Here is a 14,223-nt window from a genome sequence, read left to right as displayed (position 1 = left end):
ATTCTCCAGGCAAGAACACTGGAGTGGGTTGCCACGCCCTTCTCCAGGGGATCGTCCCCACCCAGGGATCGAACCCGGTCTCCTGCACTGGCAGACAGGTTCTTTACCAACTGAGCCATCAGGGAAGCCCCACACCTTAAAAAAAAAAAAAAAAAATTCTCTTAAAACTGCCTGCCTGGAGGCGGCTTCCCAGAAAACAGCTCGGCCCCTCCCCCGCCCTCACTTCCTGGCGCCCCCACCCCCCACCCCCATCCTGGTTCTTGTCTCAAGCCACACCCAGCTCACTCCCACCACCGGGAAGCGCTCCCCTGCTACCCCGGCCATCCTGGCACTGGGCCCGCAGCATGCAGAGGTGGTGGTGGGGGGCGCGGAGGTAATGCCCTTCAAAGTCCGGAGCTGACAGGGTCGAGTGGACAGCTTTCTTTCTTTTTTTTTTAAATCTATCATATTTACAATATTGCACTTTCCTGCAGGTCATTGCATGTCACTAGCGTGGATGCTTCACCAGTTATTATTATTATACCTTAAACCACCGCGCCCCTCTGTCCCGATTGCAAGTCCTCTTTCCGCATCTGAATTCTGCAGAACAGCCAGAGTGTCCATTCGAGGGGGAATTGAAAAGACTGGGGGGAAAGTTATCAATTCGCCTGTTGTGCGGCCCAAGGAATCCTGAATCTGGCGCGCCGGGGCCAAACGCGGGCAGGACGATGGGGGGGGGGGGGCGGTCAGGCCGCCGGCCCTCCCCGGAACCGTCCCAGCGTGACATCCTGAGGTCCCCGGTGACCAGCATCACCTTGGCCAGGTCGTGTCAAATGCGCTTCGTTATTGCTACCTTTCAGGCGAAGGGTAGGGGGACGGTGGGTGCGCGGGCCGGCCCAGGAGGGAGTCCCTGCTTCCGAATGCCCGAGTCCACACTGAAATCCACACTGGGGGTTGCGGCGGGGGGGTGGGCGTCCCGTAGCTCCTTCTCCGATGAAACTTTTCCGTCCGTGGCAGTGAATAAAGCCGCACGCATCCAAACGTTGGCATCTTCAGAGGAGACCAGCCCCAGATCTTTTTGTTTCCTAGACTGTGAGATCTTGGAAAGGCGCGTGGCGGAGGCCGCATGCACAGGGTGGGAAGTGGCAGCCGCAGGCGAGGGCGCAGGGCAGCTCCACGTGGCCGAGGGTCGTCCCAGGACGCTCGGACCGCCCGAAGAGGGGGCCGAGGTGGGCTGGTCCACCCGTCCCCTGCTCGCTCTTCCCGCCCCCGCGACGGTCTCCGCGAGGCCCTGGAGGTGCCGTGCGCTCCCCGACGTCCCCTTCCGAGGCCTGCAGGGGGTGGAGAGGCATCTCCCAGGGCGGCCCCGGGGCGGGGAGCTCGCTGCGCCCCGGCTCCGGGGTGTCCGTGCTGCCCGTCGAGGCGGAGGGTGGGGGGCGGTGCGGGGAGCGGAGGGGTCGAGTGCAGGTCGCCGCGGACGGATGGACGGACGGACGCACGGGGTGGCGGGGCCCGGGGCGCGCGCGGGGCCGGCGGGCCGGCGGGTCAGAGCCCCAGGGCCTCCGCGTGCTTGCGTGCCTTCAGCCGCAGGTCGGCGATACTGGAGTTTTTGCTGTTGCTCTTCGCCGCGGCGGCCACGACGGCGGCGGCCGAGGCCGACTCGGCCAGCGAGGCGATGGGCAGCCCGAAGGGCGGCGGCGGGAACATCAAGTAGGGCGCGTGCGCCGCCAGATGCGGGTGGAGGTGCGGGTGCGCGTGCGCCACGCCTTCCAGCTGCAGCTGCGCCTGGACCTGGGATGGGAGACCACGCGCAGTCAAGACTTGTGGGGGGCGGGCTCTCCCGCACCGAGGACCCCCCAGACCAGGGGACCACCTCCCACTGTCCTCCGGATACGCACTGTCAGGATGGGGGTCACTGCGTGTTCTGGGGAGGGGGGCGCTTTCCTGCCCGGAGGACCCCTCCCCAGACCAGGGGACCACCCCTAACCAAGTGACCACCCACCAGGGACCACCCACCAGGGACCACCATCCACCAGGGGACCACCACCCAACTGTCCTGTGGACACCCGGTGTCCGGATGGAGGTCATTGCCTGTTCTAAGGGGTGCCTTCCTGCCCCGAGGACGCCCCCCAGACAAGGGGACCACCCCTAACCAAGGGACCACCCACCAGGGGACCACCCCCCAGACCAGGGGAGCACCACCCACTGTCCTCTGGACACCCGATGTCCGGATGTGGGTCATTGGCTGTTTTGGGGAGGGGGGCTTTCCTGCCCTAAGGACACTTCCCCCGACTAGGGGACCACCACCCTCTGTCTTGTGGACACCCGCTGTCTGGATGGGAGTCATTGCCTGTTCTTGGGGGGGCTTTCCCACCAGGAGGACCACCTCCCAGACCAGGGGACACCCCCCCCCCACCAGGGGACCACCACCCACTCTCCTCTGGACACCTGATGTCTGGATGGGAGTCACTGGATGTTTTGGGGAGGGGGGCTTTCCCACCCCAAGGAGCTGGGGGATCTGCACTGTTCCCCTGGCCCACCGCAGCTGATACCCCCTCCTCACCCGACTCTAGCTGATTGTCTGAGGTGCCCCTGGACTCAGGGTCCCGCCTATAGCTCGGGCCTCCCCCATCCAAACACACACACCCCTTCCCACAGACCAGTATCAGAATCTTCCAAAGGAATGTTTACCATCTGAGCCATGGCATTTTGTAAAAAATGCCAAGCAAAGTTCCAACTTATATGGGCTTCCCTGGTGGCTGGGATGCTAAAGAATGTGCCTGCAATACCGAAGACCCGGGCTCGATCCCTGGGTCGCAAAGATTCCCTGGGCCGGGAAGACGCCCTGAAATAGGGGATGGCCACCCACTTCCAAGAAGAGCAGAGCCAAGACTTCGATCTGCCATGACCTCATTTCAGAGGGCCCAACGCTGACCCCACGTCTGGGCAGCTGCCCCTGTAATAGCCAGGGGCCGTTACAGGCCTGGGGCTGGGGGGGCGATGGGCCCCGCCCTGGAGGTTGGGGGCGGGGTCTGAGCGAGCAAGGTGCCGACCCCTCCCGGGCCCACAACCCCGAATCCCTACCTGCCTTCAGCCCCACGGGAGTACCCAGCCGAAACCACGGTGTCACCCCTGGACGACCCTCCATAGTGAGACGGTCCTCCATGTTCTCACGCCTAGATGGCCCCCCCGGGTCACCCCTGGATGACCCCCTGCCGTGTTACCCCAAGATAACCCTCCATGGCGAGACGGCCCCCCCCCCCGGTGTCACCCCTGGACGACCCTCCTTAGTGGGACGGCCTCCCACGCTGTCACGCCTAGACGACCCTGCAGCCAGGTCAGACCCACAGACCTCGCGCCCCTCAGCACCCAGGGGCGCAGAGACAACCCCTAGGCGTGTCCTGCTTGCTCCCATGGCCCGAGGACCCCCGATGCCCGCCCACCTGAGTGCACACTACCACCCCCACGCTGGGCCCGGCCCCCCAGCGTGCACGCTACCTCCCCACACGCTAGGTAATCCCCCCACGCCCGCCCCCCAGCGTGCACGCCCCACCCACGCTGGGCCCCCACCCCCCACCAGCGTGCACTCCCCCCCCACGCTGAGTCCCCGCCCGCCGACGCCCACCCCCCACCAGCGTGCACGCCCCCACCCCCACGCTGGGCCCCGCCCCCTCCCGCAGCAGCGGGGACGCCCGCTCTAGTCCAGCTCCCCCTGCAGATCCGGCCACGCGGCTCCCGCCACCCACCCGAGGCTGCTCCAGGCCAGGGGCGGTGGCGCGGCCCCTGGGACACCTGGACTCCGAAGGCCTCTGTCCTCCGGCCTCCCGGCTGCCCCCCTCCTTGCACAGGACCGCCTGCGCTGCTGGGAGCTGGGCAAACTCCCCCCTCCGCGCCCCCCCCCCAACTCTGAGGTGCAGGGGGCAAAGACCACTCCGCCCTCCGCCCCCCGACTCTGAGATGCAGAGAGGCCGGGCTGGCTGCAGGAAAAGGTCCTCGCGCACGAGTGGGAGCCACAGACCCGCTCCGTCCCCGACCAGGCACCGAGCGAGTGGGCGCTTCCGGGGTGGGTAGCATTTTTTATTTTCCCCTCTGACTTTCGTTAAAAAAAGAAAAAAAAAAAACAATTGTGTCTGGCTTTCTGTCCTTGTCGTCCCCCAAAGGGAACTCTCGGGAGTTTTATAGCGTGGTGTTAATATGCACCAACGGGTTTACAGGGCTTCCCTGGTGGCTCAGTGGTAAAGAATCCGCCTGCAATGCAGGAGACCCGGGTTCGATTCTTGGCGGGGGAAGATCCCCTGGAGGAGGGCATGGCAACCCACTCCAGTGTTCTTGCCTGGGAAAAATCCCACGGACAGAGGAGCCTGGCGTGCTGCAGTCCGTAGGGCTGCAAAGGGCCGGACAGGACCATGTAACCACGCACAGGGCGCAGCACAATGGGTTCACGGCACAAAAAGTGGTTCCCTTTTCTTCCCCCGGGGCGGGTTAGAGGCGGCGGCGGCGCCCCTGGGGGGAGAAATAAACACAAAACCGCGCTACCTGTTGGAAAGGCATCCTCAGTGCGCCCATGTTCACGTAGGGGGCCACCCTGCAGGCGTCCAAGTGGCTGGCCGTGCCCAGGATCACGCCTGCGAGCAAGCACACGAGAAGTGAGCCCTCCGCGCCCGGCGGCCTCCCCGCCGCCCCCACCTCCATCCTCCGCCCTGCCCCCGCCCCCCTCCCCCGCACCCACCTTTGTGCATTTGGTTCTCCTGCTTGCGGCATTTGGCTCTCCGGTTCTGGAACCACACCTGGGGGCGGGGCGGACACACGTGCACCCCCGTCGTGAGCGCAGGCTAAGCCTGCTTTCCAGAGGACGCCGGAGGCTGTGCAAGGCGCCTGGGGTTCCTGCCCCCGCCCCCCATCCAAAAGCTGCCTGTCGGCCCCCTCAAGGCCTTCCTCCGCTGCCCCTGTCTCCCCAGTCCCAGCGCAACGGGGCCCCTGCAGCTGCTACCTGTCCTCAGCTAAGTGGGACTAGAGGGTTAGCATCCATGAACGGAAGGCGGGCAGGTGGGTCCTCCGCTGTGCTGAGCTGCTCAGTCCTGTCTGACTCTGTGACCCCATGGACTGCAGCCCGCTAGGCTCCTCTGTCCGTGGGATTCTCCAGGCACAGATACTGGAGTGGGTTGCCATGCCCTCCTCTAGGGGATCTTCCCCACCCAGGCATCGAACCCGGGTCTCCTGCATTGGCAGGCGGGTACTTTACCATCTCAGTCACCAGGGAAGCCCAAGAGGGTCCTCAGGTGCCGTGGAGAACCGTCCATCATTTTGTGCCGGCCGCCCCCACTCCAGCCGGTCAGCCCACTGGTCCAACTTGACCTTCCACCCCGACCTTCCACCTCCTCCTGACCAGCCTCCTCCCTAATCAAGCTCTGGGGTCCAGGAACCTCCATGTCCTCCAAGGCACCCTCCCCCTCCTTGGAAGCCTGGAGGGTCCCAGCTACACATCCCCGAGTCATGACCATCCTTGATTCCCAAAGACTGCGTGCACACACGCCCCTCCCACAAAACGCAGGCCCGGACTTCGGGTACAAGAAATGTCAACTTGAGGGGCTCCTAATCTCTTGAAAGGGTGCTGAGACCCTTCCCAGGCCGAGGAGCATCACAGGCCTGACAAGACTGGGGTGTAAAGCCCCATGCCACCCCATGCCCTGTCCAGCCCTCCCCCACACTGACTGTCCCCCTTCCTCCAAACAGCCCCATGCAGATGGCATCCAGGGCCTTCCCTCCGTCTAGGTTCTTCAGCACTTCAGTCTTCCTTCCTGACTTTCTCCCAAACTCCCCTCCAGCCTCTCTCACCCTGCCCCCTCTGGGGTGCTCCTGGATCTCCCAGGATTACTGGGCCATGCCCCACCTCTGGGTGGAACTCGGGTATCCTGCGATGGTCCAAGCCCAGGGCCTGGGGCCGCTCCTGTCTCCCACCCTGCCCAGGAAAACCTCAGCTCCCACGGAGGCTGCAAACAGCCTGGACTGCAGGACACCAGAACTTTTCCCTCGCAGCCTCTTAAGGGCCTGTTTTCCATCCTCTAGGACCGGCCTGTCCTAACAGAACTGACTTCCCCCCCGCCCCCAAGCGTGGGAAATCTCACCCCGCCACGCTGCAGGGAGCCTGGCAAATTTGGATGCCCCGTTGCTCCAAAAAGAATTTTCCAAAAATGTGCCCCCTCTCAAGACGTGGAGATTCCCAAATCCAGATTGCATTTCCAAAGCCTGCACTCCGATTCCTTCCCCACCCGCGAACCGCCCTGAATCTCCGCTGCCTTGCACTCAGCTTGGGACTGGACCTCTCTCCGTTTCCGACCCTTCCTGGACACCGCGGTCTCCTTGAGGTCCGGAACCCACCCATCTTCAGGAAAGGATGTGAAAATTCGGAGCCAGACCGGAGAATTCTGCACCACCACCACCCCCCACCACCACCAAGGGCATTTTTTCCCGAAAACAGAATCCTATTTAAATCTAAGAAAGAAAACTCACTTTCCCTTCAGCACGAGGAAAGAAGAAGAAGAAAAAAAAAATAAGATTACTGGAGAATAAAAGTGATGAATTAGCCACTGCGTTCGGCGATAATAAATCAGTCTTGGGGTGATTCACGATCAATTCCAATTAGTCCTGAATATGCTAAGTAAAGCACACAAGAGTGCTTTAGACAGTTATTTCTTCATTAAGGATCACTGGCTGATTTCTCTCACAAATGCTGTAATCTGATTTCCTTTTGATTTCCATTACAGACAGTGAATAATGACATTTAATTTAGCTCTGCGCCATAAACCCAAAGATATTTGTCGTAATTAAATTACCGCCCGCGCCTCACCGTGGTCTCATAACTTTCGATTATAACCCTGACAGCTGGGTGATATGGGTTTTCCAGTACAACGCTAAAAATAAAAGGTTAATAAGGACCAGCTTCCAAAGGGTCTTCAATTTATTTACAGCAAATTTCCACTCTAAATTGAAACACTATCCTCGAACAACACAGGACGGCCTGTACAGAAAAGGATTACCCAACAGTTCAGACTCAGGATTAAAATATAGTGCATTTTCGGCTCTTCCTCTTTGAGTCCACCTTCCCCCCGCCCCCTTCCCTGGCTTCGGCACAGCAGGGTCCGAGTTTTAACTAATTGGTTTTTATGACCACTTTCTGCCTTCTCTTTATTACACGATGCTTTTCCCCGTGGCCAAGTGGAAATTATTTCTCTTCTTCTATTCCCATGTTTATTTTTATTATTATTTACAATCGTTAAATTTTAATCCAACTCTGGATCAATAGGCCTGCGCGCCTCACTTTTCCCATTTTCCCACCTCCCGCCCCCCCCCCAACCTTTTTTTTTCTTTTCTTTTTTTTTTTTTTAGGGCTTCTCTCAAGATCTGTAGCCACCCAAGAAGCAATTTTCTGCCAACTCGGTCTCTCCTGCGAAGGTGCTATTCAGTAATAGACTACTGAAAGAAATAGTGTGGAATTAAATTACAAGTAATTTATTTTTATAGAAACAGTACATCAAGGCCTGGGAGATATTACGGATCCCGGGCAGAAAGGCTGTGAAATGACATAAAAGTTGATGTCCCCTTCAGCAAAAGTTTAATCTTTTCATTAATTTATATAGGGCAGCCCCATCCATCTTGACGGAGAAAGGTGGCCAGGAGCCCCCCCTCCCCCCGACCCCTCACCGCCGCGCGCCCCTCCTCGCCTCGGCCACAGACGCCGGGACAAATTGGCTCGGGGACGCGGTCCCCCAGCCAGCCCGCCCGCGGTCCCAGGGATGCGGGCAGCATCAACGCGTCAGGACACGGAGAAACCTGGACACGCTGGGGGGGGGCTTCGGCATCTCCGCCTACGCAATCCCAGTTACCGCGGCGGCAGAGAGGAAAAGGGAATGGAGATAGAATGCAAACACCTTCCCCCCCACCCCGCCCCCCGCTCCCCAAATGAAAGCTTTTGTAAAACACCGTCTCTAAAACCCTTCCGTGTTTTCGTTTCATGCGTACAATCTCAGCCCAGTCGTGTTTAAAGACGTTGATCCTACAGCAACAAGAAAGCCGTTCTTTCAAAGCCCCGGCTGTACGCGGTCCCCTCCCCCCGTTGGCTGCATTAATTCCATTTATTTAAATAACCAGTCCCCGGAGCCCAGGGACCGTGACCCTCCTTTCCTCTTCGCGGGCTCTGCTGTCCTGCCCGGAACCGTCAGCGCCGACGGAAAAGCCCAGCACGGCTGGCAGGCCCGACCTTTTTTTCGCAGAGGGGGGCTGTCTGCCCGGGGGTCTCTACCACCCTCCCCCGTCAATAAAGTCGTCCGCTTCACTTCCACGTTTCCAACAACCCCGAGGTTAAAAAAAAAGAAACCAGAAACAAACAACAAAACTATCCGGGAGCGCCCCCTCCCCCGCGCACGTGCGCACGACCACCCCCACCCCCCCGCCCCCAGCAGCCGGTGGCTCGCCAGATGGGGACATCACCAATTCCATGCGCCCGCGTCGCCGCCCCTGCGCGCCCCCTCCCCGGTCCCCGCCCGGCGCCCCGGCTAATCCGGCCCCGCGCGGGGCAGAAGCCTCAGTCACCGAGACGCGGAGGGCGAGGCTGCCAGGCAGGGCGCGCGCGAGACCCCGGGGAAGCCCCCGAACGCCCAGCTCCAGCCTCCGCCCCCCAGCCACCCACCCTGTGCGCTCGACGTGGAAGGCGAGCGTGCCAGGCCAGGCGCGCGCCAGGCCTCGGGGAAGCCTCCGAACGCCCACCGCAGCTCCGGGGTCCCGCGCGCTCCTGGGAAGGCGCCGGCGGCCCCGTGCCGAGGGGGCGCGCGCCGCTCCGGGGGCCGGGGTCTCACCTGCACGCGCGCCTCGGAGAGCCCGAGGCGCTGGCTGAGCTCCTCGCGCATGAAGGCGTCGGGGTAGTGCGTCTCGTCGAAGAGCCGTTCCAGCTCGTTGAGCTGCTCCAGCGTGAAGTTGGTGCGGCTGCGCCGCTGCTTCAGCTTCGTCTGCCCGTCCTCGTCCTCCGACTTCACGTCGTCGCGCTTGTCCTTGCAGTCGTAGAGACCTACGGGTGGGCCGAGGGCACAGCGCTGAGGCCCCCCGCGCGCCCGGGCCCGAGATCCCCGGGTCCCCCGCAGAGCCCCTCCTCCGGCCCCCGCCGGCCCCGCGCGCTGGGAACACCGGCCCCGCGCGCTGCGAACAGGCCGCGCGCCGGGAAGCTTTGGCTCGACGTGGCCGAACGCTGGCTGGGCCCACGGGGCGCGGGGCCTCGGCGGACAGCGCGCCCTGACGCAAAGCTGCGTGGAGCAGATAAAGCAAACTCGCAGGCAAGACGCGCTCTTTTGTAACTGACTCCGAACCCCGGCCCGGCTGGTGTATTTTGGCCTAATCTCCGAATAGTTTCCTCAATTATCCACTTCGCCTCTGTTGACATACTGACAGAACCTAACACACACCCCCTTCCTCTCTTTTTTTGGAAACGGAATGGGGTGTTAAATATTATGAAGTTAAAACACACAAAGGCAGAGTCGCCCAAGTACGGGGTCCCTGGCGGGGGCTCCCGCAAACAACTCAGGGCGAGTCCAGCCTGGCTGGGGGCTCCAGGCCCGAGAGAACCCTTGTCCCCCACCAACCCCAGCAGGACAGGGGCAGCTCCGGCCGGGCCAGAGCTGCCTTCAGATCGCCACAGAGCTGGGCGATCGGCAGACCTCATCTCCCTCCGATCAAGAAAGCAAAGAAGTGTTAGTGGCTCAGTCGTGTCTGGCTTTGCGGCCCGTGGACTGTAGCCCGCCAGGCTCCTCTGTCCATGGGATTCTCCAGGCAGGAATGCTGGAGTGGGTTGCCATGCCCTCCTCCAGGGGATCTCCCCCACCCAGGGATCAAACCGAGGTCTCCAGCAGTGAAGGTGGATTCTTTAATGTCTGAGCCAGCAGGGAAGCCCTCCCAAGAAGGCAAAGCCATATCTTAAGGGACGCAGGAAGGCGTCTAGGGGTGCCCCCAAGAGCACAGTTTCCTGACTTCCTGTTTTGCCCCTCGGTCTCCTGGAAGCATTCTCACGCCCCAACAGGACGCCAGGAGTGCAAACTCTCTTCGGTCCAAAAATTACAGGAGCATCTGTATTTGCTGGGGGAGGAGGCAGTAAGGTCAGGATCAACCAGACTCTAACCCAGACACCTCTCCTTTCCACCTCCCGGAAATGCAGGCCCACACCAAACTCAGGGATTGAAAATAAAAGTTGGTTCCCCAGTCTCGGAGTTGGTGGAAGCCAAAAGCCCCTGATGCTGGGAAAGACTGAAGGCAGGAGGAGAAGGGGACGACAGAGGATGAGATGGTCGGATGGCATCACCGACTCGATGTACATGTTTGAGTAAGCTCCGGGAGATGCTGATGGACAGGGAGGCCTGGCGTGCTGCAGTCCATGGGGTTGTAAAGAGTGAACAACAACATTTTAGCAGCCCGTGTGCTTTTTTCTCTGATCATAGGGGCTACGGGGGTACAGGCAGAACGGTCTCCCAACGCCCTCATTAGATGTCCCCTCTGGGTCAAGGAGAAGACAGTGGCCTTCCGTAAACTCTCTCCAAAGAGTCTGGGCTCCCACGACTTCTGAAAAGAGTCCAGAAGCGCGCTGGAGAAGTCCTCAGCCTTGAGCCCGGAAGCCTGCAAAGGGGGAAAGACTCAAATTCTCCCTGGGGCCAGGGGAAAATCAGTGAAACCAGCCTGTCCCCCAGCGGGGGTTCCTAAGATGCTCACTAGCACTGAGGTCCTGAAACATCTCTCCTCAAGGCTCCTGGGCACCCAAGGCCCTCTCACCCCGAGACGGATACCTTGCCAAGGATGCCCTACTCCTCCACCACCCGGGGAAACAAATCCTTTCCCAGAGGCAGCCCCACCTTGACTTCGTCGTGCAGGTGTCTTAACTGAACCCCAGGGACGTGACCCCAGAATGAGAGGCTGGCCTTGAAAGTTCTGCAGAACCCAGGGCAGGCTCTGCAGAAACCACAGGCTCAGCGGTCACACGCGATCCGGGTGCTCGACATCTCCGTGTCTCTCCAGACCCCCGGTGTCTCCCACCTCTCCATTCTGCCAGTTCAGCCGGGGCGGGGGGGGGGCTCGGCCCTTCTGGGGGGTCAGGGGGTGGTCTGCAGAGCCAGACAAGAGAGGAGCCACTGTGATGTTTCTTGCTTCTACTTTTTACAGCCCTTTCTCTTCCTGCCTATTTAAAATAGAAAATAAAAAGGCCTCGATTGTGCTCCGCCGTCTCTCCAGGTGCCGATTGCCAGGGTTCTGCCGTCCTGACTGTCCAGGGGTGAGAGGAGGCAGGCAGAGGGGGAATTCAGCCTTTAAGGAGGATGGGGGAAGCCATGAAGGGGCCCAGGAGGTCACTCGCCAGGCGCTGTAAATTAAAAGTAGGCCTTGACCGGGGCTCCGGCCGGCAGACAGTCGCGTCTCCATCAAAGCACACCATCTTTGTGGGAATTACAGGGCCAGGTGCGCTAGGCCTCGCCAGAGGGTGAGCCCCAGAGGTAAGACGATCCGAACCCAGGCTGGGGGACTCTCAGGGGTCTGGGGCTTATCCTAACTAAGCCTCCGCCAGCCTTCTGCCTCCGCTAAGGTCAAGGTTTCCAAAGGCCAGCCTTGAAGCCCTCCTGCCGGGACTCCCCCAGTGACGTGTGGGGGGCACAGCCTTCCAGGGGTCGCCAATGCCGACCCCTCTCAACACTGCAAGAGGAAAACACAGGGACCCACGCCCCACATGGCAAGCCTCTGTTTCTCCTCGCTTTGTCATGAGAAATATAGACCTTCGGACGCTTTCAAACGCTCCCCGCTGAGAAATCCAGCCAGTTTTATTCCTCTGATTTATACCTGCCGGCTGCCCTGTGTGCATGGAAATCCGCCCCGGGTGGGGACCATCTCGGCCCGCTAAGAGAACCCTTGTAAACAAGCCTCCCCTCCTAGCCGCCTCTGAAGCCAACGACAGCGCTAAAACGCTTCGGAGATTTCAGCAAAAGCCGCAGGATGGGGGTCCTGCAGGAGGGCCCGCTGCGCCCTGCCGGCTGGGGTCTGGGCCGCCGCGCCCGCGCGTGCAAGGGGTTCCCGAGCCTGCCCGGGCCCTCCTGCCCCGAGCAGACCCTGACCGCTGCGGACACAGGGCTGGTCTTAATTTCACGGGCCCCGCGGCAGCCAGCATCAAGGGGAAGTTCTCCCTAAGAGGGCTCGGGGCAGAGAGGCGAGGGAGGGGGCCGACGCCTGCCGGCCGGCGCTTTCCCCCACGCGACCCATTTCTAGCGGGGGAAGCGGGCAGGCGAGGGGCGCCTGGAAAGAGCTCCGGGGTTCGTCCCGGGGCACACAGACATCCCGGCGGGCACACGGGCGCGCAGCCGCCAGCCTTACCCTCGCCCAAACACCCGGCTCGCTCTCCATCCGGGGAAAAGGCCTGCCGCTGGCACCCAATGCCAACCTCCCCACCCCCGGGGAAGCGATGCGCGCAGGCCCCGCGCCGCTGCCCGCCCTCGATCCGGCGCCTCCATCCGCCCCTGCCTCCTCGGTTCTCCGGCCGGTTTCTTTCTTACGAAAAAGCCTGGCGACGGGTGGCGGCCGGGGCCCTTCTGCGTCCGAGCCTGTGCCGTCAAGTGTTCAGCGTTTTGGGGGCGAAACGGAGGGCCCACCGCGGCGCCGAGCGAGACGCCGGGCGGCCGGGCTCGGTGGCCACGGGAAGCGCCGTGCCCGGGAGGGGCCCGGAGCCTGCGTCCGGCCCGGCTTACCTTCCGCCGCCCTCCCCGAACCGAACTCTTTGAGTTTGTCCTTGTCGGTGTCCACGTGGTCCTTAAAGAGATGCAGCGGGCAGGGGCCGCCGGCCTCCGTTATGTCCTGGAGGTTGGACTCCGAGACCCCCAGCTCCCGCGAGCGCGCCAGTCCGCTCTCCAAAACTTCCCTGTACGTGATGGACTCTTTCTTGCCGCCGCCGCCGCCGCCGCCGCCGCCGCCGTCTTTGCTTTTCTGGTCAAAAGATTTGGATACAAAAGCCGTGAGTTCTTCCATGGCTGCCTGGGGGTGTGGGGGTGGGAACGGGGGGGGGGGCCGCGGGGGTCCGCGGGGCTGGCGAGGAGCCGGGCTGTGGTCCGCACGCCTCCCGCGCGCGGAGAGGACCGTCCGTGTGAAGGCAGGTCCCTCCTGCTGTTATTTATGCCTTTCAATTTGAGATCTCACTATTTATACGCGGCTACCTCTGCGCCCAACCCCCAACGCTCTCTGTCGGCAGCAATTACACCTCGCGGCTCCGCGGCGGGCGCACGCGGAGGCGCTATCTCTCCCCCACCTCCAGTCCGGCAATTGGTTTTCTTTTGATTTCATCACTGTTTGGCGTCTGTGGCACCTTGGTGAGGAGCGGTAAAGATCAAGTTTTTGAAGGGAGAGAGAGAGAGACGGATATGGAGAGAGAGAGGGAGCGCGCGCGCGCGCAGGGGCGCTAAGCGCCAGCGCCGCGAACAGGTATCCGCGTTCTCTCAATGGCCGGCGGAAAGGAAACTCAGGAGGAGTTTAGGGATGGCGAGGACGTCCTTGGCGGCCCGGCACCGGGAGGAGCGCCGCAGCCTCGCTCCTCGAATCTGTTCCCCGCGGGATGCGGCGTCTGGGCGTGGCCGCACGGAGACGCCGCTGAGGGGACCCCGGGGCGGCGGCGTTGATGAGCCATCCCACGGGGAAGAATTGACCCCCAAGTTGGCGATGCGCTTGGGCACGGCGTGGCTGGACCCGCCGGAGCGCCCCTCGGAGCGGGTGTGCGCGCGCGCGCGGCCTGATCCGGGGAACAGTTGGAGAATCCCGAAAGCGCGAGGAAGGGCGAACGTAGGCGCCCGAGACTCCGCGGCGGCGGCGGCGGCTGGGCAGAGCGGCTCGGAGACCTCGGAGGGGCCGGAGACACGGACCCTGCGGCCCTCGACTGCCCTGGGCGAGCGAGTCCAGACGCGGAGAAGCCGGCGGCTCCCTCGCTGGGAGAACCGGTTCGTACACAGCGGTCCTTGGGGGCGCCGGACCGACGCAGCCTTCTTGTTCGAGCCGTTCTGTCAGCCTGGTGTCTGAGAGATTTATTGGGGGCGGGGGGAGACATCCATATATTTTTTCTTTTTTTGCTTGTGCCGTGGTTCTCCTGACGAGACCCTACCTCTCTCGGAACGCTATAACGTGCTTTAAAAAGATCCACTTTTCCTCAAGTGCAATCCGAAATGCACTTGGCAATCCCGGCAGCGACAG

At 61.9% G+C, this 14,223-nt stretch overlaps 1 protein-coding gene across 1 annotated transcript; it reads right to left on the bottom strand.

The window, feature by feature from the left end:
• Positions 1-1,380: 1,380 nt before the first annotated feature.
• On the bottom strand, positions 1,381-13,269 carry SHOX (short stature homeobox). Its single transcript, XM_043457635.1, has 5 exons — positions 12,738-13,269; positions 8,832-9,040; positions 4,709-4,766; positions 4,516-4,604; positions 1,381-1,770 (listed from the first exon to the last, which is right to left on the bottom strand). Exons 1-5 carry the CDS (start codon positions 13,012-13,014, stop codon positions 1,525-1,527), a joined length of 879 nt encoding a protein of 292 aa, XP_043313570.1. The 5' UTR covers positions 13,015-13,269; the 3' UTR covers positions 1,381-1,524.
• Between the last annotated feature and the right edge of the window lie 954 nt (positions 13,270-14,223).

Source organism: Cervus canadensis, chromosome X, assembly GCF_019320065.1.
Source record: "Cervus canadensis isolate Bull #8, Minnesota chromosome X, ASM1932006v1, whole genome shotgun sequence".
Taxonomy (NCBI): domain Eukaryota; kingdom Metazoa; phylum Chordata; class Mammalia; order Artiodactyla; family Cervidae; genus Cervus; species Cervus canadensis.
The sequence above is the reverse complement of the archived record's forward strand: the minus strand, read 5'-3'. Positions and strand labels throughout refer to the sequence as shown.